Source organism: Petromyzon marinus, chromosome 42, assembly GCF_048934315.1.
Source record: "Petromyzon marinus isolate PM22_M1 ecotype Great Lakes invasive population chromosome 42, UKy_Petmar_22M1.pri1.0, whole genome shotgun sequence".
NCBI lineage: Eukaryota > Metazoa > Chordata > Hyperoartia > Petromyzontiformes > Petromyzontidae > Petromyzon > Petromyzon marinus.
The window spans coordinates 7,265,510-7,287,674 of NC_133708.1; the positions used below are offsets into that span (position 1 = coordinate 7,265,510).

At 51.9% G+C, this 22,165-nt stretch overlaps 1 protein-coding gene across 1 annotated transcript; it reads left to right on the forward strand.

The window, feature by feature from the left end:
- The first annotated feature begins 605 nt into the window (after positions 1–605).
- On the forward strand, positions 606–20,618 carry LOC116951255 (fibroleukin-like). Its single transcript, XM_076073486.1, has 8 exons — positions 606–763; positions 1,328–1,425; positions 3,378–3,473; positions 5,856–5,930; positions 7,446–7,484; positions 13,355–13,476; positions 16,761–16,964; positions 18,687–20,618. Exons 2-8 carry the CDS (start codon positions 1,374–1,376, stop codon positions 19,185–19,187), a joined length of 1,089 nt encoding a protein of 362 aa, XP_075929601.1. The 5' UTR covers positions 606–763; positions 1,328–1,373; the 3' UTR covers positions 19,188–20,618.
- Positions 20,619–22,165: the final 1,547 nt, after the last annotated feature.

Below are 22,165 nucleotides of genomic sequence, written 5' to 3' on the forward strand. Positions count from 1 at the left end.
CAGGTACTCAGCACCAGGTATTCACACGGCACCAGGTACTCAGCACCAGGTACTCAGCACCAGGTACTCAGCACCAGGTACTCACACAGCACCAGGTACTCAGCACCAGGTACTCACACGGCACCAGGTACTCAGCACCAGGTACTCAGCACCAGGTACTCAGTACCAGGTACTCACACAGCACCAGGTACTCAGCACCAGGTACTCGGCACCAGGTACTCAGCACCAGGTACTCACACAGCACCAGGTACTCAGCACCAGGTACTCACACAGCACCAGGTACTCAGCACCAGGTACTCAGCACCAGGTACTCACACGGCACCAGGTACTCAGCACCAGGTACTCAGCACCAGGTACTCACACAGCACCAGGTACTCAGCACCAGGTACTCAGCACAAGGTACTCGAGGGACCGTTTCGTATATCCGCCGCGGCCGCTACTGCCGCTACTGCCGCTGCTGCTGTTTGAAATGTCCGTGAGCGGTAATCGAACTCGGATCGCCCCCAATGGGGCGAGGGGGTGGGGTGGGTTGGGTTGGGGTGGGGGGGGATGTCGAAGCGCGGGGTGCGCTAACCGCTGCGCCACCGCTCCCCGCACGCCAGCCCCTCGCCCCAGCCGCCACTCGCTGTGTGGGGGACCTCCCGAGTCCACGGACTCCACGTGACGCCTCCAAAGTCATTTCGCGAAAGCAAAAGCGACGGACTGCTGCCAAAAACACCGGGGCCTGCTGCCTCCACTCCCGCTACGGTCCTCCGACAGCGAGGTGCAATCCTACTGCTGCTGCTGCTGCTGCACATGCAGCTGTCGCTCACTGCTGCAGCTTTCGCTGCTGTTGTAGAAACTGCCCCTACCGCTGCTGTGACTGTTGCTGCTGTCACTGCTATCACTGCTGCCGCTGATGCTGTTGTTGCAGCAACTGCTGCCGCTACTGCTGCGCGAGCTACCACTGATGCTGTTTTTACTGTCGCTACAACTGTTGCTACTGCTGCACGAGCTACCACTGCTGCTGTTTTCGCTGTCGCTACAACTGCTGCTATACTCTACTGCTGCTCCTATTACCTGCTGTTGCAGTCGCTACTGCTACTGCTGCTCTTGCTGCTGCTCATACTGCTACGACTGCTGTTAACTGCTGCTGCTGGTGCTGCCACTGCTGCTGGTGTTGATATCGGGGTGCTATCGGTGTATGGGAGGGAAGTTCGTTTCACGTTAACCGGGGTCGGCTTTTGACACCGTGTTGGAACGAGTCGCAAGAGACGACCCGCATAGGACCATCGGCGTTCTCCTTCCCGGTGATGGCAAGGTGTGTTTTTTATAACTACCCCCCCAGGTAAAGGCGCGGCCCTGAAATTGCTCGCTCAAGCCACGGCTGACGGATGGTGCCTGGGTGTTTAGTTTCCACCTCTGTGCCAAGTCGCCTTGGGAGAGGTAGGAGACACAGTTCGACCCGACCGCACACCACGTGGGATCATCGACGAGTCCACACTCGCGCAGGATGATGATGATGCTGATGATCATGGTGGTAGAAGCTATACCGTGCAGGATCTTCAGCAGAGAGAGAGAATTCGTGTCGTGTCGCTGTTCCTCCTCCTCCTCCGTTAAAGGAGCGCAGACCGCGGTGGGTTCACTGTGTGGTCAATAGTTGTGGGTTGCATGGTCACAATCGCATCGCTGTGGCTCGTGTATTTAATGTATCCCCTATTAATCTATTTGGGTCTCTATGAGTCTACTTTATCTAGATGTGTCAATATGGGTCTCTATGAGTTATCTCTGTATCTCTTTGTGTCTCTATATGTGTTTACTGTGTGGTCCATAGTTTGGTTTTTATGGCCACAATCTCACTGTTGTGGCTTGTCTTTAATGTACCTCTATGCATCTCTCTGGGTCTCTGGATCTCTATGAATCTCCACGTGTCTCTATGAGTCTCTATGCATCTCTACGGGTCTCTATGTATCTCTACGTATCTCTATGTGTCTCTGTGTATCTCTATGCATCTCTACGGGTCTATATGTATCTCTACGTATCTCTGTCCCTGTGTATCTCTATGGGTCTCTATGTATCTCTGTGTCTCCGTGTATCTCTATGGGTCTCTATGTATCTCTGTGGGTCTCTATGTATCTCTACGTATCTCTGTGGGTCTCTATGTATCTCTGTGGGTCTCTATGTATCTCTATGGGTCTCTATGTATCTATGAGTGCACTTTATGGTCCATAGCTTGGGTTACATGGCCACCATCTCACGCCTGTGGCTCGTGTCTTTTATATTCCATTCATGATACGAGCATCGGCCTTTTGCTGTGCACTCCTATCGTGTTGTTGTAACGTTCTGACCCCGTGCCCTTACTGGGAGTCTGTGAACAAAGAGCTTCATAGCTCATCGGATTCTTCCAATCTAATTCCATTTTTGTGATTCTGATGTTCTGAAGCGGGTGACGGTTCCACCACCGGTGCATTTCAGCTGCTGGGTGGATATACATATACACGTATATGTGTGTCTGTGTGTGTGTGTCTCGGATTTCTTTCACAACGTATGTAGCCAACCGCGCTAATTGGAGGCGAGAAACCGCGATAATTGGAGGCGAGAAACCGCGATAATTGGAGGTGCGACCGCACTCATTGTAGGTGCGACTTGCGTGACTTTTGACTTAATTAACTCTCTCACCTGTCTATAAATACACACATGTACACCTGGATATATATAGCTATAGTCAGGTGTACATATGTGTGTATATAAAACACATGCAATATAAGTGAGCGGTTATGTTTACTGATTAATTTTACTTTCGCTTTGTAATTGTAATTCCAGACGTGTATCTCTCCGGCCCTTCCGTGCAAAAGGCTTTTCGTGGGGATTTCAAATTCGTGTGGCTGATGGAGCGGGCGTTACGTCCAATCCGGTTCTGGTATTCTGGCTACTCCGTCACGCGTTTTGGCGTTTTAAAAAAAAGAAAAATCACCAAATGCCAGGAGCTGCCAAAAGGAAAGACGACTTTCACCGAGTGCACGTGTTCGGGAAATTTGGAAAATGCGAAGTGGAGTCTGAAATCAGGGCAAATGGAGTGTGGATCGCCGCACCTTGCCACTGCGTGTGTGCGTGAGAGTTTTGGTGGGGAGTGCTGGAGTCGCTGTTAGCGCTACGCTGCACTACGAAGCCGGCTACCCGGTCCTAGGCCTCCTCTAGGTCGGCTCAGTCTCAAATTAGTATCTGGTGCAATGCGTAAAAAAAACATCGCCACTGGGGAGACAAAGGCGGCCGGGCGTGTTGTCGGTCACACACACGATCGTGTGTCGTGCCGGCATTCATAGGTGCTACTCGCTAACAGCACTTTCCTCAACAGTCTGGTCAAGGCTTACCGGGGGATCTTTGTCTTTGTCTCGTAGAAGCGCTGGAGAAAGTCACGATGAAGCTCACACTGATCCTCCTTCTCAATTCGTTGGCACGAGTGGTGAGCGGTGGGCCCCAGCCCCTGCTGAGCGGTAAGCGAGTTCGGAGGAATGTCCCTCGCCTCGATCCCTTCTCTCGCTCCTAATCCAAACCCCGATCACTCCCAAGATCGCTGCGTCACCAAGGTCCTCCACACACTCTCCTACCTCTCCCCTCTCATCTCACTCCACTCCCCTCCACGCACTCTCCTACCTCTCCCCTCTCATCTCACTCCACTCCCCTCCACCCACTCTCCTGCCTCTCCCCTCTCATCTCACTCCACTCCCCTCCACGCACTCTCCTACCTCTCCCCTCTCATCTCACTCCACTCCCCTCCACGCACTCTCCTACCTCTCCCCTCTCATCTCACTCCTTGCCCCTGTTTAGGTTCAAGACCTTCATCTCTCCTCCCCCGCCTCTCTCTCTCTCTCAGTGTGTTGAGATGTCCTTCCATTTCGATGCTGAATATAAATCCACATTGTATCGTGTCCATACCCATCATCTGGACATCTGCGATGGACTGGACGAGGGTGAAAACAAGCTACGTGGCGCATCGGATTCCTCCAGGCTACATACAAAAAAACATTCTAAAGATTCGAAAAGTTATGATCAGCAGCAGCAACAGTGGCAGTTGCGGAACTGGAAACTGGCTGCGAAACTGGTTGCAGAGACGTCCACTTGCAGGTGATTCGGTTGCAAGTGAGCGCCTTCACCACGGCCAGACAGGGCCGCGGTGGCTAGGAGATGTTAACTACTTCACCTGGTATACAGGAGGTCGTGGGTTCGATCCTCACTCTGACAACTGCTGTATATTTGGAGTTTTCGTGTCTCTCTCTCTCTTTCATCATCATCATCATCACGTTGGCTAGATGTTAACTACTTCACCTGGTATACAGGAGGTCGTGGGTTCGATCCTGACCCTGACACCTGCTGTATATTTGGAGTTTTCGTGTCTCTCTCTCTTTCATCATCATCATCACGTTGGCTAGGAAATGTTAACTACTTCACCTGGTATACAGGAGGTCGTGGGATCGATCCTGACCCTGACAACTGCTGTATATTTGGAGTTTTCGTGTCTCTCTCTCTTTCATCATCATCACGTTGGCTAGGAGATGTTAACTACTTCACCTGGTATACAGGAGGTCGTGGGATTGATCCTGACCTTGACAACTGCTGTATAGTTGGAATCTGCGTGTCTCTCTCTTTCATCATCATCACGTTGGCTAGATGTTAACTACTTCACCTGGTATACAGGAGGTCGTGGGATCGATCCTGACCCTGACAACTGCTGTATATTTGGAGTCTGCGTGTCTCTCTCTTTCATCATCATCACGTTGGCTAGGAGATGTTAACTACTTCACCTGGTATACAGGGGGTCGTGGGTTCGATCCTGACCCTGACACCTGCTGTATATTTGGAGTCTGCGTGTCTCTCTCTCTTTCATCATCATCACGTTGGCTAGGAGATGTTAACTACTTCACCTGGTCTACAGGAGGTCATGGGTTCGATCCTGACCCTGACAACTGCTGTATATTTGGAGTCTGCGTGTCTCTATCCCCGTGGTCTTGTGGATTTTTCTCTGGGTATTCCGGTTTTTCTCTCCACATTTAGAATCAACGTCACGCGTTCAGAGTTATTTGGCTGCTATAAACCTCCACGTGACGATGATGAGGCTAAGCCACTTGGTTGGGCCATCATTTGTGATGGCCAGGTCGCTTCTGAAAAAAGAGCTGCTACACAGCTCAGTGGGGCCTTACCTGGCGAATTAAAAAAAAGTTAAAGCCACGCAATTTCGGGGAGCAGCTGTGGACGGTATCGGGTGTTGGGATACTGCGTTTACCCTCTCCCTCGCTCTCGCTCTCTCTCTTCCTCGCTCTCTCGCTCTCTCCCTTTTGTGTTGTGCGCGGCGCATTTAGGGCCACAGTGAGTGGCTTTAAAGTGTTGGTTATTTATACTCTTTGGTTCTATTCGGTAAAGTCACGTAGGTAAAACAAATTAAAATAAATTGAAATAAAATAAACAATTAAAACACGACGTTTCGGAGGCAAAGCAAGCTTCCGTCTTCAGGTGGGACCAGTCACAGCAAAATCGCTGCACCACCTGAAGACGGAAGCTTGCTTTGCCTCCGAAACGTCGTGTTTTAATTGTTTATTTCATTTCATTTCAATTTATTTTAAGTTGTTTTACCTACGTGACTTCACCGAATAGAACCAAAGAGTATGAATCCTTGCAGTCACGAAAGCTTCAAATCTAGAATGTTGGTTATTTGTTTGCTGGTGACTTTGTGTATTTCGTATCGGAATCGCCCCGAGTGATGTTTACTGCTGGCGGCAATAAAAGTTGTTTAAACGTCAAAAAAGTCTCTCTCTCTCTCTGTCCCTCTGTCTCCCTCCCTCTCCCTCCCCCCTCTCTCGTGTCTCTCGGCTCATCCTCAGGAAGCCTCCAGCCAAAGTCCCTCGAGGAAACGGAGAGCTTCATCCCAGACTCTGAGGAGTACGACGGCATGCTCGGTACGTCGATCCACTGCTGGATGAGCACCTCGCCAAACAACACAGGCCCTCGGGAGTTGACCGTGGCCACCTGGATTTGACCGTAGCCACCTGGAGTTGACTCTGACATCTGGAGTTGACCGTGGCCACTTGGAGTTGACCGTGGCCACCTGGAGTTGACCGTGGACATTGGGAGTTGACTGTGGCCACCTGGAGTTGACCGTGGCCACCTGGAGTTGACCGTAGCCACCTGGAGTTGACCGTGGACATTGGGAGTTGACCGTGGACACCTGGAGTTGACCGTGGCCATCGGGAGTTAACCGTGGCCACCTGGAGTTGACCGTGGCCACCTGGAGTTTACCGTGGTCACCTGGAGTTGACCGTAGCCATCGGGAGTTGACCGTGGCCATTGGGAGTTGACTGTGACATCGGGAGTTGACCGTGGCCACCTGGAGTTGACCGTGCTACCTGGAGTTGACCGTGGCCACCTGGAGTTGACCGTGCTACCTGGAGTTGACCGTGGCCACCTGGAGTTTACCGTGGCCATCGGGAGTTGACTGTGGCCACCTGGAGTTGGCCGTGGACATTGGGAGTTGACCGTAGCCACCTGGAGTTGACTGTGACATCTGGAGTTGACTGTGACATCTGGAGTTGACCGTGGCCACCTGGAGTTGACCGTGGCCACCTGGAGTTGACCGTGCTACCTGGAGTTGACCGTGGCCACCTGGAGTTGACCGTGGCCCTTGGGAGTTGACCGTGGACATTGGGAGTTGACCGTGGCCACCTGGAGTTGACCGTGACATCGGGAGTTGACTGTGGCCACCTGGAGTTGACCGTGGCCATCAGAAGTTGACCGTGACATCGGGAGTTGACCATGCCACCTGGAGTTGACCGGAGTCATCGGGAGTTAATGTCGCTTGTTTTTTATATATAAATATTTACTTTTACTACCACAGTGTTATTGACGATCACGTTGAGTCTGTTGTTGTTGTTCATGAAGCCAGTGTAGGGGCTGCTAAGGGGAGCCAATTTTGTTTCGGACAACGGGAAGTGTTTTGACTCATATCGGGTAAACGTGAAGAGTGCAAACAGAGGGCCCTTTCATTCAAATAACCACAGGTTTACCTTCGATCCTTCTCAGCCATAGAGCGAGCGGCTTCCAATCAGAAGGTCACGAGTTCAATCCCTGGCTGGGGAGAAAGGGGGGGGGGGGGCGGGGGGCAGGGGTGACTCAGCCCATCATCTCTCCGGGGGTTGACAATATACGTACCAATCTGTGGGGAGGCGGAGGTCAACAGCGAGGTCGTCCTGTGCAGAAACTAACCCTCAAATCCCGCCACACCAACGTGGAATTTCCACCACTGGCTCAGGTGCCGTCAGCTGGAGCGAAGCACCGCCTCGACGCTCTACCGAGCAGGGAATCACAACCAGACATCACGTGACAACGGATCCCGACGCGGACTGACGACAGTTCCCGTCTCATCGGCCTGTCCCCCCGATGAACAACGCTAATTGTTCACCTGCATTTCATTGCAGATGCGTCCGATGCGAGTGAAGATTTTCATCTGGATTCTGGTAGTATCCATCCTCCTATGCGATCGCCTCATTCTTTGACATATCCACCTTTTCAAATGTCTTGCATCCCCCACCCCCACCCCCTCTTGCTTAGATCTCAGGCGCTAAGCAGGAACTTTGAGTCTGGGTAGTGCTTAGACGTCTGGAATGCTCTTCCTTCCGACGTTAGGACGCCGCTGGGGCTATGCCCTTTTAAATCCCAATTGTAAACTCATTTCTTTGTGACGTTTGATGTCCTTCCCCCGCACATCCAATTAGCACGGTTGGCTACGTACGGTGCGAAAGAAGTTAAACATACATACAGCAGTGAGTGGGGCATCAAAGTACATTGTTGTGCTGTGCTCTAATCCAAACATCTATGCGCCCCGCCTCCATAAAGCCTCACTTCCAAACATGTGTTCAATAATCATCCCTCCTTCATCCTCACGGCATGGGGGGGGGGGGGGGGGGGCATCCCATCCACCAGTGGATTGGTAAAAAGGGCAGTACGTGTATTTGTGTGCGTCATCTATCCGATCGCTCAGCGATCAATACGATCTGACGAGAATTTTAGAAGGGCCAATTCAGAAATGTTTTTTTAATCAAATCTGTAATTGATGACATTACCCCAATCACAAAAAACCCTTCACAACACAGAAGCGTGCACAAAGGCCATTTGGCCATTTGTGTATTGTGCAAAAAACACCCACCAGTTCCGGAAGCCCTGCATGACGACCCTCTTGTCGTAAGCCACCATCAAAATACATTTCAGCAGATGTGACCGACTCACCAGTCGCAGCGCTGAGGGCGGTTTTGTCCATATTAGGAGTCATCAGGAGAGCATAGCCACTGATGCTCACTCGAACGGATTTTAAATAAACAAAGCCACGCGTCCCCACATTCGCAGTCGGACAAAATAAGGGAATGGCACAGTGGCTAGGAGATGTTAACTCCTTCGCCTGGTATGCAGGAGGTCGTGGGTTCGATCCCGACCCTGACGCCTGCTGCTGTATATTTGGAGCTTGAGTCTCTCTATTTTATCATAATCATCATCATCACGGTGATTAGGAGATGTTAAATCCTTCGCCTGGTATACAGGAAGTCGTGGGTTCGATCCCGACCCTGACGCCTGCTGCTGTATATTTGGAGTTTGCGTCTCTCTATTTTATCATCATAATCATCATCATCACGGTGGTTAGATGTTAAATCCTTCGCCTGGTATACAGGAGGTCGTGGGTTCGATCCTGACCCTGACGCCTGCTGCTGCTGCTGTATATTTTGGAGTTCGCGTGTCTCTCTCCCTCCCCGTGGTCGCGTGGATTTTTCTCCGAGTCCTCCGGTTTTTTCCCCTCCACATTTAGTATCACCACGCAATTTAGAGTCATTTGGCCGCTATACATTCCCGCGTGATGATAAGCCACTTCGTTGAAGCTCACAATTTGTGATGGCCAGCGGGGCCTCGACCTGGCAAAATAAAAACAATAAGTGAAGTATAAAATCGGAGTGAAATGAAAGGGTTTGGCGTAGACGTAAAACCGTCAGGGTCCCCTGGCACCGGGAGAAACGTCGCCGTGTCTGTGCCGTGGGCAGAGGCGCGGCGGGGGGTCACGGCGCACGGTGCCAGCGGCTGTGGTGGTGGCTGTGGTGGTGGCTGTGGTGGCTGTGGTGGTGGTGGCTGTGGTGGTGGCTGTGGTGGCGGTGGCTGTGGTGGTGGTGGCTGTGGTGGTGGTGGCTGTGGTGGTGGCTGTGGTGGTGGCTGTGGTGGTGGTGGCTGTGGTGGTGGTGGCTGTGGTGGTGGCTGTGGTGGTGGCTGTGGTGGTGGCTGTGGTGGTGGCTGTGGTGGTGGCTGTGGCTGTGGTGGTGGCTGTGGTGGTGGCTGTGGTGGTGGCTGTGGTGGTGGTGGCTGTGGTGGTGGTGGCTGTGGTGGTGGTTGTGGTGGTTGTGGTGGTGGCTGTGGTGGTGGCTGTAGTGGTGGTGGCTGTGGTGGTGGTGGCTGTGGTGGTGGCTGTGGTGGTGGCTGTGGTGGTGGCTGTGGTGGTGGCTGTGGCTGTGGTGGCTGTGGTGGTTGTGGCTGTGGTGGTGGTTGTGGTGGCTGTGGCTGTGGTGGTGGTGGCTGTGATGGTGGTGGCTGTGGTGGCTGTGGTGGTGGTGGCTGTGGTGGTGGTGGTGGCTGTGGTGGTGGTGGTGGCTGTGGTGGTGGTGGCTGTGATGGTGGTGGCTGTGGTGGTGGCTGTGGTGGTGGTGGTGGCTGTGGCTGTGGTGGTGGTGGTGGCTGTGGCTGTGGTGGCTGTGGTGGTGGTGGCTGTGATGGTGGTGGCTGTGGTGGTGGCTGTGGTGTCAGGGAGCTGGCGGCGACCACACAGAGAGAGCGAGAGTCGCGGTCGCGGTGGCGGCGCGCTGTCTGGACAACAGCGATAAATCACCCCGAGTTTGTGTGGCGCTGCGCCAAGAGACGCGCCGCTGGGCCCAGCTCGACCGTGCCCGCTCGGAGCGTGGGGGAGCAGCGCGCGCGTGCACGGGAAGAGCGCTCCAGGCGAGGTGCCCTGCCACCGCGTTACAAAGCAGAGAGAGAGAGAGAGAGGTTTTTTTCGTTGGATAATATATTGTTTTGGTAAATTATAAATGTTGGAATATTTTCTTACAAATTGTCTAATTTTTTTTTTCTGTTAAATAATATTTGATTTGAAGCTTTCGTGACTGCAGGAAGATTAAACGTCGCACTCTGTTATTTAATTTACTTTATTTCCACGTGACTTTACCGAAAGAACCAAAGAGTAAATAATATTTATGATAAATTTATATATTTTTCTAATTGATTTCTTTAAGTTTTTATTATTTTTATTATTACTTCTCAATCTTGTTTTTTTAATCTTTTTTTAAAATCTAAAAACTATTTTAACGAAAACTACTTTTTATTTCACCAGGTGTAAGGTCCCACTGAGCTTTCTAGCTCTTCTTTTTCAGAGATGACCCTGGTACATCACCAAATGATAGCTGCTCAACAAAACGGCTCATCATCATCATCACGTGGACATTTATAGCAGCCGAATACTCTTAAACGAATGTTGATTGTAAATGTGCAGGCTAAAACCGGAGGAACCGGAGAAATACCCACGCGACCACGGAGAGAGAATCATGCAAACTCCAAATACACAGCAGGCGTCAGGGACGAGATCGAACCTACGACCTCCTGTATACCAGGCGAGGTAGTTAACATCTCCTAGCCACCGTGGCGCCCGTATGTCGGGCTTGGGCAGGACGCGTTTGCTAGAAGGGACGATGATCACAGATGGTCAAGACTAACAATAGAGTGAAAGCCGAGGGATGGAATAGAAACCTACCGGACATCCGAAGTGAGGAAATTAGTTTGCGTGTGCAGGTGAGAGGTGGCCTTCACCCAGCAGTGGATTAACCATGTCTGATGATAATGATGATGATGCTGTTACCGTATTAATTGGCACACCGCAGACAGTTGATCGGCGGGTTATGAGCGGTGGGGTTAAGTGTGGCTTCTGCCGACCCTTCCAAGACGCGTATCCAGCATGGAAGAGTAGGCCAAACATCCTCGAGAGCAGTGCTCACTCATTGTCAGAGGGCAGCCACTTGCGCCGATAGGACATCATCAGTGCGAGCAGGGCACCGCCGAACATTTGAAACCACGGGGGGCGTGACAGCAGCACGATGATCACGACGACGACGGCGATGATGATGATGATGTGGGGTGTCGTCGTCACTCTGTGTGCGTTGTCTGGGGGCCGCACTGAAGGCCGCCAGGGGCCGCCAGGGGCCCACGTGGCCTTGCAATGAAGAACGCCGGGCTAGACCGGCTCCCTACGAGATCACGGAAGTGCCGTCTGTATTTCTGCATGGATCGAGAGAGTTGACTGCATACTACTGAGGAGCTGTTGGCATTTGAGCACGGGTGTCTGTGTGTGCCGCGTGCGGAGCGAAAGCGTAGCGGCCAGCGAGCTGCGCTATGAACCCGGCGATCCGGGTTCGAATCGCGCTCACGGCCAACACCAGTGACGATTATCTTAACCGGTCCTGGGCCTCCCCTAGGTCGACTCAGCCTGAAATGAGTACTTAGTTCAGTGTGTAAACATCGCCACTGGGGAGACAAAGGCGGTCGGGCGTTGTGCTGGTCACCCACCCCCTCGTGTACCGTTACCGGCCTTCATAGGTGCTCGTTAACAGCGCTTGCCCCAACATTCTGTTAAGGCTACACGGGGGATCTTTGTCTTTGATCTTTGCTGCGTACGAGACGGATGCTGGAACTCCGTGGCCAGGCCAGGAGAACAAAACACACACACACAGTCTGGGGGAGAGCACGGGGCAGGCTGAGCGTTGTAGATGCGATTCGGCAAAAGCAGCTGCGCTGGATGGGTGGCACGCGTGGTGCAGGATGTGGGGAGAGGCAATAGCACCCAGAACGGCGATGGAGCGAAGAGAAGGCTAACCAGCAACGGGTTGGGGAGACTGTCAGGCCAGATCTATGGGTCTCTGTGTGACCCTATGGGTGTCTCTGTGAGTCTATGGGTCTCTGTGTCAGTCTATGGATCTCCGCGTGAGTTTCTGTGTGAGTGTGTGGGTCTCCCTGTGAGTCTATGGGTCTCCATGTGAGTGTGTGGGTCTCTGTGTCAGTGTGTGGGTCTCTGTGCGAGCGTGTGGGTCTCTGTGCGAGCGTGTGGGTCTCTGTGTCAGTGTGTGGGTCTGTGCGAGTGTGTGGGTCTCTGTGCGAGCGTGTGGGTCTCTGTGTCAGTGTGTGGGTCTCTGTGCGAGCGTGTGGGTCTCTGTGCGAGCGTGTGGGTCTCTGTGTCAGTGTGTGGGTCTGTGCGAGCGTGTGGGTCTCTGTGCGAGCGTGTGGGTCTCTGTGTCAGTGTGTGGGTCTCTGTGTGAGTGTGTGGGTCTCTGTGCGAGCGTGTGGGTCTCTGTGTCAGTGTGTGGGTCTCTGTGCGAGCGTGTGGGTCTCTGTGCGAGTGTGTGGGTCTCTGTGTCAGTGTGTGGGTGTCTGTGTGAGTGTGTGGGTCTCTGTGCGAGTGTGTGGGTCTCTGTGCCAGCGTGTGGGTCTCTGTGCGAGCGTGTGGGTCTCTGTGTCAGTGTGTGGGTCTCTGTGCGAGCGTGTGGGTCTCTGTGTCAGTGTGTGGGTCTCTGTGCGAGCGTGTGGGTCTCTGTGCCAGCGTGTGGGTCTCTGTGTCAGTGTGTGGGTCTCTGTGTGAGTGTGTGGGTCTCTGTGTCAGCGTGTGGGTCTCTGTGCGAGCGTGTTGGTCTCTGTGCGAGCGTGTGGGTCTCTGTGCCAGCGTGTGGGTCTCTGTGTGAGTGTGTGGGTCTCTGTGCGAGCGTGTGGGTCTCTGTGCGAGCGTGTGGGTCTCTGTGTGAGTGTGTGGGTCTCTGTGCGAGTGTGTGGGTCTCTGTGCGAGCGTGTGGGTCTCTGTGCGAGCGTGTGGGTCTCTGTGCGAGCGTGTGGGTCTCTGTGCGAGCGTGTGGGTCTCTGCGTGCCCACTGTGCAAACAGCTGCAGCTGCGGGATCTGGTGCAGGGTGTAAAGCGTTGCTAGCGAGGCGCAGGCGGTGACGGTGGCATCCACAGCTTTGGCTGTAACATCAAACCATCACGCGCACTCCTCGCAGTGGCTTCTGGCTGGCCATCAAACAAAGGCGGCAGTCACCGCATCGCCGCTCGCTTTTGGATGCGCTTCTGCTGCCGTCTGGATCGCTCTTCCTTTCGATATTATACTTTTAAATCATCACCTAAATTGACAAACTTGTTTAAAACTATACATACATCTTGGGCACCGTCAGCTGGTGAAACCACGTGCGCTGTCCGATCCACGGACCTCTGACCCCTGTGGCTGTCCCCCCCCCCTACCCTACCCGGCCCTGCTGCTCGTTACAGGCGAAGACGCGGATTACTTCGAGGGAGGCTTCCCCCAGGACTGCGCCGAGATTTTCAAGCAGGGAATCACCGACGATGGCATCTACACCATCCAGCCCGCGGGGTCTCGGGAGCCCTTCGAGGTTACGTTTCCCTCCCATGACAGACAGGCAAACAGTCGGACAGAGAGAGAGACAGACGGTGTTGCTAAGAACAGAAACACAAAGCAGTAGGATTCAAAGCCATCGATGAGAAAATGTCATCAGCAGGAGAATGCACCAGGCAGGCTGGAAGAGCGACTTGGTTCAACAGCGCGTAGAGGTGCTGCTCACAAACGGCGGTGAGGGCACGACTCCCATCATGCATTGCGTGCACGTCTTAGACAAGGCCGAGAACGGCTCGCGATCGAAAATGTTGTCGGTTCGTATCCTGGTTGGCGGAGGGGGGGGGGGGGTTGACTTGGCCCATCACTCCTTCCCCCGCACCTCCGATTAGCAAGGTTGGCTACGTACGATGGGAAAGATGTTCAGAATACATACAAACATCCCTCTGGGGTCAATCGAATGAGTACAGCAGTGCCATTGTGAGGGGAGTCAAATGGTTTGTCTCCTAATAATAGGGGTTTTTCCCCTTTTTTCTGGCAACAAAACTGAAATCTTTTTACAAGGATTCATGTCTGCATTAACCACAATACCTGCAGTTAAAATGCAAACAAAAACATACTATGATAATATATGCATTGTCCTTTAAACTGATTGGTCCACACCAAGGGACGGCTTTCTTTTGAGCCTCGACCCAATTGGTGCGTACGCCTTTTGGCGTCACCTGGTCAAGCACCAATTGGGTCGAGGCTCAAAAGAAAGCCGTCCCTTGGTGTGGACCAATCAGTTTCAAGGACAATGCATATATTATCATAGTATGTTTTTTGTTTGCATTTTGACTGCAGGTATTGTGGTTAATGCAGACATGAATCCCTGTAAAAAGGTTTCAGTTTTGTTGCCAGAAAAAAGGGGAAAACCCTATTATTACATTTTGGTACTGGCAAAGGAGGTCTAATGATGAGGTTTGTCTCCTGTTGAGATATTCGACCCCGTCATAGGAATGTGGAATTTCCACCATTGGCTGTGCAGGGCTAGGAGATGAGCACCAATGTCTCAGCAGGAGATCACCTTTGACGTATGAACAAATCTTGTGTCAATATTAGGGCGCTACGGTGGCTTAGGAGATGTTAACTCCCTTGCCTGGTATGCAGGAGGTCGTGGGTTCGATCCCGATCCTGACGCCTGCTGCTGCTGTATATTTGGAGTTTGCGGTGTTTCTCTCCCCGTGGTCGGGTGGATTTTTCTCCGGGTCCCCGGGTTTTTCCCCTCCACATTTAGAATCAACATCAACGCGTTCAGAGTATTTGGCTGCTGTACATTTCCACGTGACGATCATTTGCGATAGGTCGCTTCTGAAAAATAGGTATGCAGCTCAGTGGGGCCTTGCCTGGTAAAATATAAAAAAAAAAAAATGCTTTTTATAGTTTAGTTTTTAAATTCACCCTGTGATGAAATACTTCGTAGGACGTCCGAAATGCCACGCACATTCGCGAGTTTCACCAGCTTTGCGACCGACCGCGCCATTGCCGTGGTGAGGCGCGATGCCAAGTTTCCAAAAATAACACAGAGAGGCCCAAAGATAAACTTTTAAACTTGAACCTTGAAACGCCGCATGGGCCGGACCCTCTGATCTGGCCCCGGCGACTCCCGTCAGATGTTTGCTCGAAAGGCTAGACGTGAAATTCCAACCGTCCGTGCCGTCTGCTGGCTTTCAGATTGCATCACGGTGTCCGTCCGATGGAAGCCCACGGGTGAATCGGAATGGGGAGTCTTTATTTGGACTGGAGGAGGAATCCGATGAGCTATGAAGCTCTTTTTTTCACAGGTGTCCAACGAGGGGGCGTGGGTCGGCGGGTGATAACAACAAACGATGAAAAAAAACGTCGGTAGTGGAAAACTAGAGAAGTCACTAAGTATGACAGGGTGGCTTGGAGGGCATGGTTTTACAAATTGGATCGTATTGGTATAGCTTAGGGCAGGCTGAGGGCAGCTTAGGGGTCAGTCAGAGTACTGGACAGGCACAGCTGAGGACCTGGGTTCAAATTCATAGAGAAGCACACGTGTGGCATATACAGGGTGGCACGAAAGTCAGGACACGTCGGTTAATATTCATTTTAACAAGTGTTCAAACTGACTTCCGTCAATACTCATGTACGATGCATTAATTCTCTTTTTGAAGATGATTTTGTTTTAAGATTACAGCTGCCTTCTTTTACGTGCATAAATGCTAATTCAACTCGTTCGCAAATTTCATTTCCACTTTTAAATGTCATCTGAAAAGTAATAATGAGAAAAGTAGATAATAATAATGATAACAGATCACATACTAACTAATTAGACATTTAAAAATGGTTTAATGCCAGTCTTAAAATAAATTAAATAACCCTATGTTTCGTGACTTTCGGGCCAACCTGTAGAGTCTCTAGAGCCAGGATCTGGAGCAACGTACTTTCAAATAATCTAGATTTAAAATATAATTTCTTTAGAGCTGCCTTTGGCGTGTTAGTTTGTTTCCCTTCCACCGCACCTCGGATTGGCACGGCCGGTTACTTACAGTGCGAAATAATTGCAACATCCGTACGTAGAGGGAGAGAGATGGGAGGCAGGGCCGTTCACACAGGTGAGACATCCTGGGTTCGAATCCAGGTTCCAGCTCAAGTGCAAGCCAGCTGCTGTTGGTCCCAGCTGGGTCCAAAACAAAATAACAAAATCCCCATCCTATTGTCTTAAACCTTGACTTTTCGTTAAATTTGGCAGAATTAAACGCGTTTAATTGCCCCGACTGCAATTGCAAATCCTTATGCTTCTCACGACGTAACAATATCTTGCAAAACATCGCAGCATCTCCATTGCCGTGGAGACCCTCCCGGGTCACACACACACACAGGCAAGTACAAAGATCCCCCGTGTAGCCCACACAGGCTATTTGGGGCAAGTGCTGTTAGCGAGCAGCACCTGTGAAGGCTGGCACGGTGCCAGCCTTCACGAGTGGGTGGGTGGCCAGCACCACGCCCGACCGCCTTTGTCTCCACAGTGGCGATGCTTACACACCGCACCAGGTACTCATCTGATGCTGAATCGACCTAAGGGAGGCCTCGGACCATTTCAGATATTTGTCACGGGTGTTGGCCGTGAGCGGGAATCGAACTCGGGTTTCGTAGCGCAGCGTAGCGCTAACCGCTACACCACCGCTCCCCCATACACACATGCACTCACGCGCACACACGCATGCACACACTCACGCACACACACATGCGCACACGCGCAAGAGAAAACATGTACACACACACACACGAACATACACACGCACGCGTGCGCACATGCAGGCCTTCTGCGACATGGGGACGGACGGCGGTGGCTGGACGGTGTTCCAGCGGCGGCAGAGCGGCGCCGTCGACTTCAACCGCACGTGGGGCGAGTACAAGCGCGGCTTCGGCGTGCCAAGCGGGGAGCACTGGCTGGGCAACGACCGCTTGCACGAGCTCACCTGGGGCCCCGCCGGCGCTCGCCTGGCGAGGCACGGCGCGGAGGTAAAGGGGGCCGTCCATAAATGACGTGACGCGATTTTTTTTACCCCCCCCCCCATCTCCTTCCTTCTTTCGTCACACGGCGTCACAAAACGTCAGACCCCCCCCCCCTCCTCCTCCTTAAATATGACGTCACAAAGCTCTGCCCCACCCCCCCCCCCTCAATTGTTTTTGTTAACATGCTTCAAATCGCTTTAAACTATTGTCCTTGTAGGGCGTATTTAATGTGGCGCTGAGAAAACATTTATTAAAAAAAAGTCTATTTAATTAAGTAGAACGTGTTGTCTATATTTGTTTGAAGTTGCGCATTTTGATGTGACGTCACATTTCTCAAACCCCTCCCCCGTCGTCACACATCGTCACAAGTGTCAAAGTGTCTGAACCACCCCCCTCCCCAGGTGCGTGACGTCATTTATGGACGGCCCCTAAGAGCAGTCGCGCTTTTAAAAAGATATATAAATATATACGGACAGTCCCCGACTTACGAACGGGCTATGTTCCCGAGACGCCGGTTGTCAGTGAACGGTTCGTAAGTCGGAACTCGATATTTAATCGTATCCGTGGAGTACACACGTATGGTAAGTGTTTTTAAAATGCGTTATGGTTCAATAAAAAAAGTGAAGCGTTAAACTCGTAAATAAGAAATATTGCAGATTTGTTTGTAACACTGCAATAAATGCTGTATAGTAAATATAATAAATAATAGTAACAATGAAAAGAAATCAGCTTTGTTTTTACTTATCTTGATCGCTTTTTGGAAGGGGTGTAATGAGTCCCAGCCAGATGCTCGCGGAGGATCACTCCGCCAAACAAAATAATTCCGCGGGTCGGTTCGTAAGCACGACCAAACCTTATGGCGGTTATATCCTTAGCTCTTTCGGTAAAGTCACGTTGAAGGGAAACAATAAAATAATATATATAATATATATTGTTTTTTATATATATTTAATATATATAATATATTAATATATATATAAAACAATATTGTTTAATATATATTTTATTATTTTATTGTTTCCCTTCAACGTGACTTTACCGAAAGAGCTAAGAATATGAATTACTGCAGTCACGAAAGCTTTAAATCAAAACTTATGGCGGTTCTTTCGTAAGTGCGGATAATTCTTAAGTCAGACGTTCGTATCTCGGGGACCGCGTGTATATACCAACCGGCAGCCCACACGCTTGTTCGTCTGTCCGTCCATCTACCCACCCGCCCGCCCGCCCATCCACACGGATACAACGCGTAACCGCGTCCAACTGCTTCATTGCATTCTTTAGCAGACGCCCGGTGAATCTTTCAGTTTCATCGGGCTCCGATGTCCGATGAAACTAAACTTGGAGCTTGAAACGCCCGAATGCACAGCAGAGAGCCACCATAGCAGAGCATTCGGTGATATATGCTGGTGCAAAGGCGAATAGCTATCGAGGCCTGGGAGATTGAGTGACTAATAGTTGGGGACTGCACAATACACGGTGGGGCCCCCCATACATTTTTATTTATTAGGGTCCCATCATGCACAGTGCAGACTCCCACTCGTCCCTTGTAAGCAGCGCTTACTGACGGGCGCATCATCATCATGGTCACTATTATCATTGTGTTGCTCCATGGCCCTGCAAAGTGCACCGATACCGACTCTATCGAGGGCGGTGTCGGCACGTCAGATAATGACTGATCGTGACTGATTGACCATCGTCGTTCTTTGTGCTCCCGCGCCGTCCCGCCAGCGCCGGGCGAGACGCCTCGACGGCGCCGACGCCGGCGGCGGTGGCGCCGACGCCGGCGGCGGCACCGCCGGCGGAGCGAGCCTGCGCGTCGAGCTCGAGGACTGGCACGGCGTCCGTCGCCACGCGCTCTACGCGCGCTTCCGCGTGGCGCCCGAGCGCGAGCGCTACCGCCTGACGGCGCGCGCCTACCGGGGCGACGCCGGCAATGCCCTCACCTACCGGCGCGGCTACAGCCACGACGGGCGGCCCTTCTCGACGCCGGACCGCGACCACGACGCGTACGCGGCGGGCAGCTGCGCCGCCTACTACGCCGCCGGGTGGTGGTTCGACGCCTGCTTCGCCGCCAACCTCAACGGCCGCTACTACCGAGGCGGCCGCTACCGGGGAGCCGTCACCGACGGCATCTTCTGGGGCACGTGGTACCTGCTGAGCGACTACCGCTCGGGGCGCAAGTACACCTTCAAGTTCGTGGAGATGAAGACGAGGCCGGCGGATTTCTGAGAGCGGAGGGCGAGCGCCGTCAGGTCTCCCCATCGCGACGGGCGTTTGTGTTTTTTTTGTTTTTGCGCGACGGGAATTGGATGCGTTGCGACGGACGTATTAGGGAACACGTTTTTGTTGTTTTTTCGTAACGAGAACGCGATCGAGCGAACGGAGCTATGTCACGCGAGTAGGAATAGGCTGCCTCGGCGCAGCATCATCGCACGAGGCAGCGGGGTGCTGCTGGATGTTTCCAGATGCTGCCCACGCGCCTCAAGTCTTTGTTCGGCCTGCGTACGCATCTCGCGGGTTATCGCGGACTGTGCTTTACCCTATAATATATTAATTACAACAACGCGATTTTTCCGCAACGCGTTGTTCTTTAGGAACGCAACAACTACCGCGGCATAGGAGAACAGACTGCGCAAAAATCTGTGCAGGCAGTCGTCCTCCAACAACAACGGGGAGCAGAGGAGCGACATTCACAATGAGCGGAGCGCCGGGCGGCTAAAACGGAGCAAGTTGGCACAGTAAGGGCTACAGCTGCCAGTCATCTCAGTCAGTTGACGCATGGCACCACCTGCGTCTGTTCCGTGACCTCCTGTCAGCAGCGAGTCTTCGACACTTCACGTGGCCTCACCACGGGCACCTGGCCCGGCACAGGCGCCGTGGCAACGTCACCGTCACTTAGTGGCGAATGGCGGCTGTTGCTTTTGGATACGGAGGTGGGGGGGAGGACCGCTGGTTGGAGACTTTGAAGCCGCAGTCGCCATGGCAGAACAGTGAAGGCTGCGTTGGCCGGTGATCTGTTTTGTATGGATTTATTTATTTATTCCCGATGTCGTTCCATTGCAGGCGTGCACTTTCAAGTTGTGTTGGTTGCATCGTACGTGCGGGAATATTCAAAGGCAATTGTATCCCGAAAGCATGCTCAGCAGGCTCAGGGAGACTCTCTGCGATAAAGGACTTTTTTTGTACATATCCATCTTCACAAAATGTCACTGGAAATGAAGATGCAGCATTTTGTCTGAGAGAGGGGCTGTGGTGGTGATTGTCCGGAGGTGGGGGTTGGTGGACCATGGCTGGAGACTTTTTTGAGGCCTAGTACATAGCACCGGTCACATTGTTCGATAGCTACGCAAAAGCCGCTGCTGCTGTTGCTGCTGCGAGGATGGCCGGGAGTTCGCCGTGATGCTGGTTCATGCTCCTTGACACAGCTCAGCGGAAGGGACAATTATCGGCTTGAGAATTCACGTATTTTGTATTTTAAGCACTGCTTCGTGGGATTTGTAACGAAAAAAGTTTATTGCAAACGCCGCGTGTTGGCTGATGTAGAACGACATGAGAATTGCAGAGGCTGACGAAGCTGATGGCAGAATATTGTTCATTACCGGAGCAACTCTTCCGTGCAGGATTTTGATGCAGTGGGACATTAAACATTTTGTACTAGTCCATGTTTTCAAGTCTGAGTCGTATTCAAACACTAAAAATAAAGGATACAATTTCTTTACAAATTTATTGGCTCTACGGGGAGACCGCAAAGCTCAGAGGGCAGAGCGTCCAACCGGCAACGCTGAGGGCCTGGGTTTGAATCCGGATTGAAGCTGTTGCCTGTGGTTAAACTGGGTTCAAGCGTAACGGATTGATGGTCTCAAAATTAAACACATCATTTGGCGATTCTGCATTTGGAAGCTATGCACAATCAATAACAACAAACACGCTCAACGCATTAAGTTTAAGACGTAGGCTTTCGCGACCAATATTATTTATAATAAAGTTTTTTTGTGTTATATCGCATAAATGTAAATGTGTCGTTAACCCACCACCACTTGATACCAATTAGTAAGGTTTGCCACGTAAAGAAAACGTGCCAATGAGTTACTACTTCAGCACACCGGTACGTTGGAGAGTAAACCCACAACATTTACAATTTGAGTACTGTGACGTGTCACTGGTGATTACAACAACAACCAGCTTCGTCAGGCGATAACCAGAAGAGTGAAGACGCCTTCCTCCTATTTCCAGTCTTAACACATTCCTGCGGAGGGAGCTGCTAGGAACGTTGGGTTGCTCGGTCAATGGCCAGGGTCAACGGCGGCACCACGTGGTGTATTCCGCAAATATGCCCGACTGTGAGGGCGGGCACAAGCCGGCGTGAGTAGGTTAAACGTTGAGTTTTATAAGGGCACCACGGGGTGACCAGCCCCTCCCCACCCAGCCCCTTCCCTCCCACCCCCCACCCAGTCCTCCCCTTCCCACCCAGCCCCTCCTTCCCCACCCAGCCCCTCCCCACCCTCCCCTCTCCATCCAGCCTCACCCCTCCCATTTTTGGATGCACGACGGACGGACACAATAATCCCCTGTGGGCTGGTGGTGTAACCAGGAGGTTCCTACCAGTAATAGAGGCGTAAATGTGTTGTCATCACTGTGAGGTGCGAAGACCAGAGGGAGGTTAATGTAATGTAACATATGCATTTAAATGGATTACATTATTCATTAATAACACTGTAGCATTCAAAGGACAAGTATATAATAGGCGACGTTTAGGGCTATGGGCTCATTCACACCGCGTAGAAATTGGCCAGAGAGGTAGAGTGGATACGAGCTGGAGATATCCACTCTTCCTCTCTATGTGCTGTGAAGAAGGGCCATTACCTGAAACGTCGCCTGTTATTGTACACTTTTCATTTTGGGGCTGCAGTGTCATTGACGCACGTGGTGAGTTGTATGCGTGTATGTTTAACTCCTTTTGCACCGTACGTAGTCAACCGTGCTGAACGGAGGTGCCGGGGAAGGACAACAAACTAAACACAAAAAGTACTTCTAAAAAATTTGAGATTTCAATCGAGATGATTTCAAAGTACACAGTTCCAGCGGATTCCTAATATCGGAAGCAAGAGTGTTCCAGACGGTTCCGGATGCGCATCCGAGAGTGAGCGATGCGGTGACCGTCTTTGTTTGATGACGAGCCAAAATCCGCTGCTGCAACGATGACCGGG

Bases quoted from the DNA above. Each gene is read 5' to 3' on its own strand.
- LOC116951255 (XM_076073486.1), top strand. From the start codon at position 1,374: ATGGTGCCTGGGTGTTTAGTTTCCACCTCTGTGCCAAGTCGCCTTGGG. The intron at 1,426-3,377 runs GTAGGAGACACA...TTTGTCTCGTAG, and splicing joins GCCAAGTCGCCTTGGGAGAG to AAGCGCTGGAGAAAGTCACG. The intron at 7,485-13,354 runs GTAGTATCCATC...TGCTCGTTACAG, and splicing joins AGATTTTCATCTGGATTCTG to GCGAAGACGCGGATTACTTC.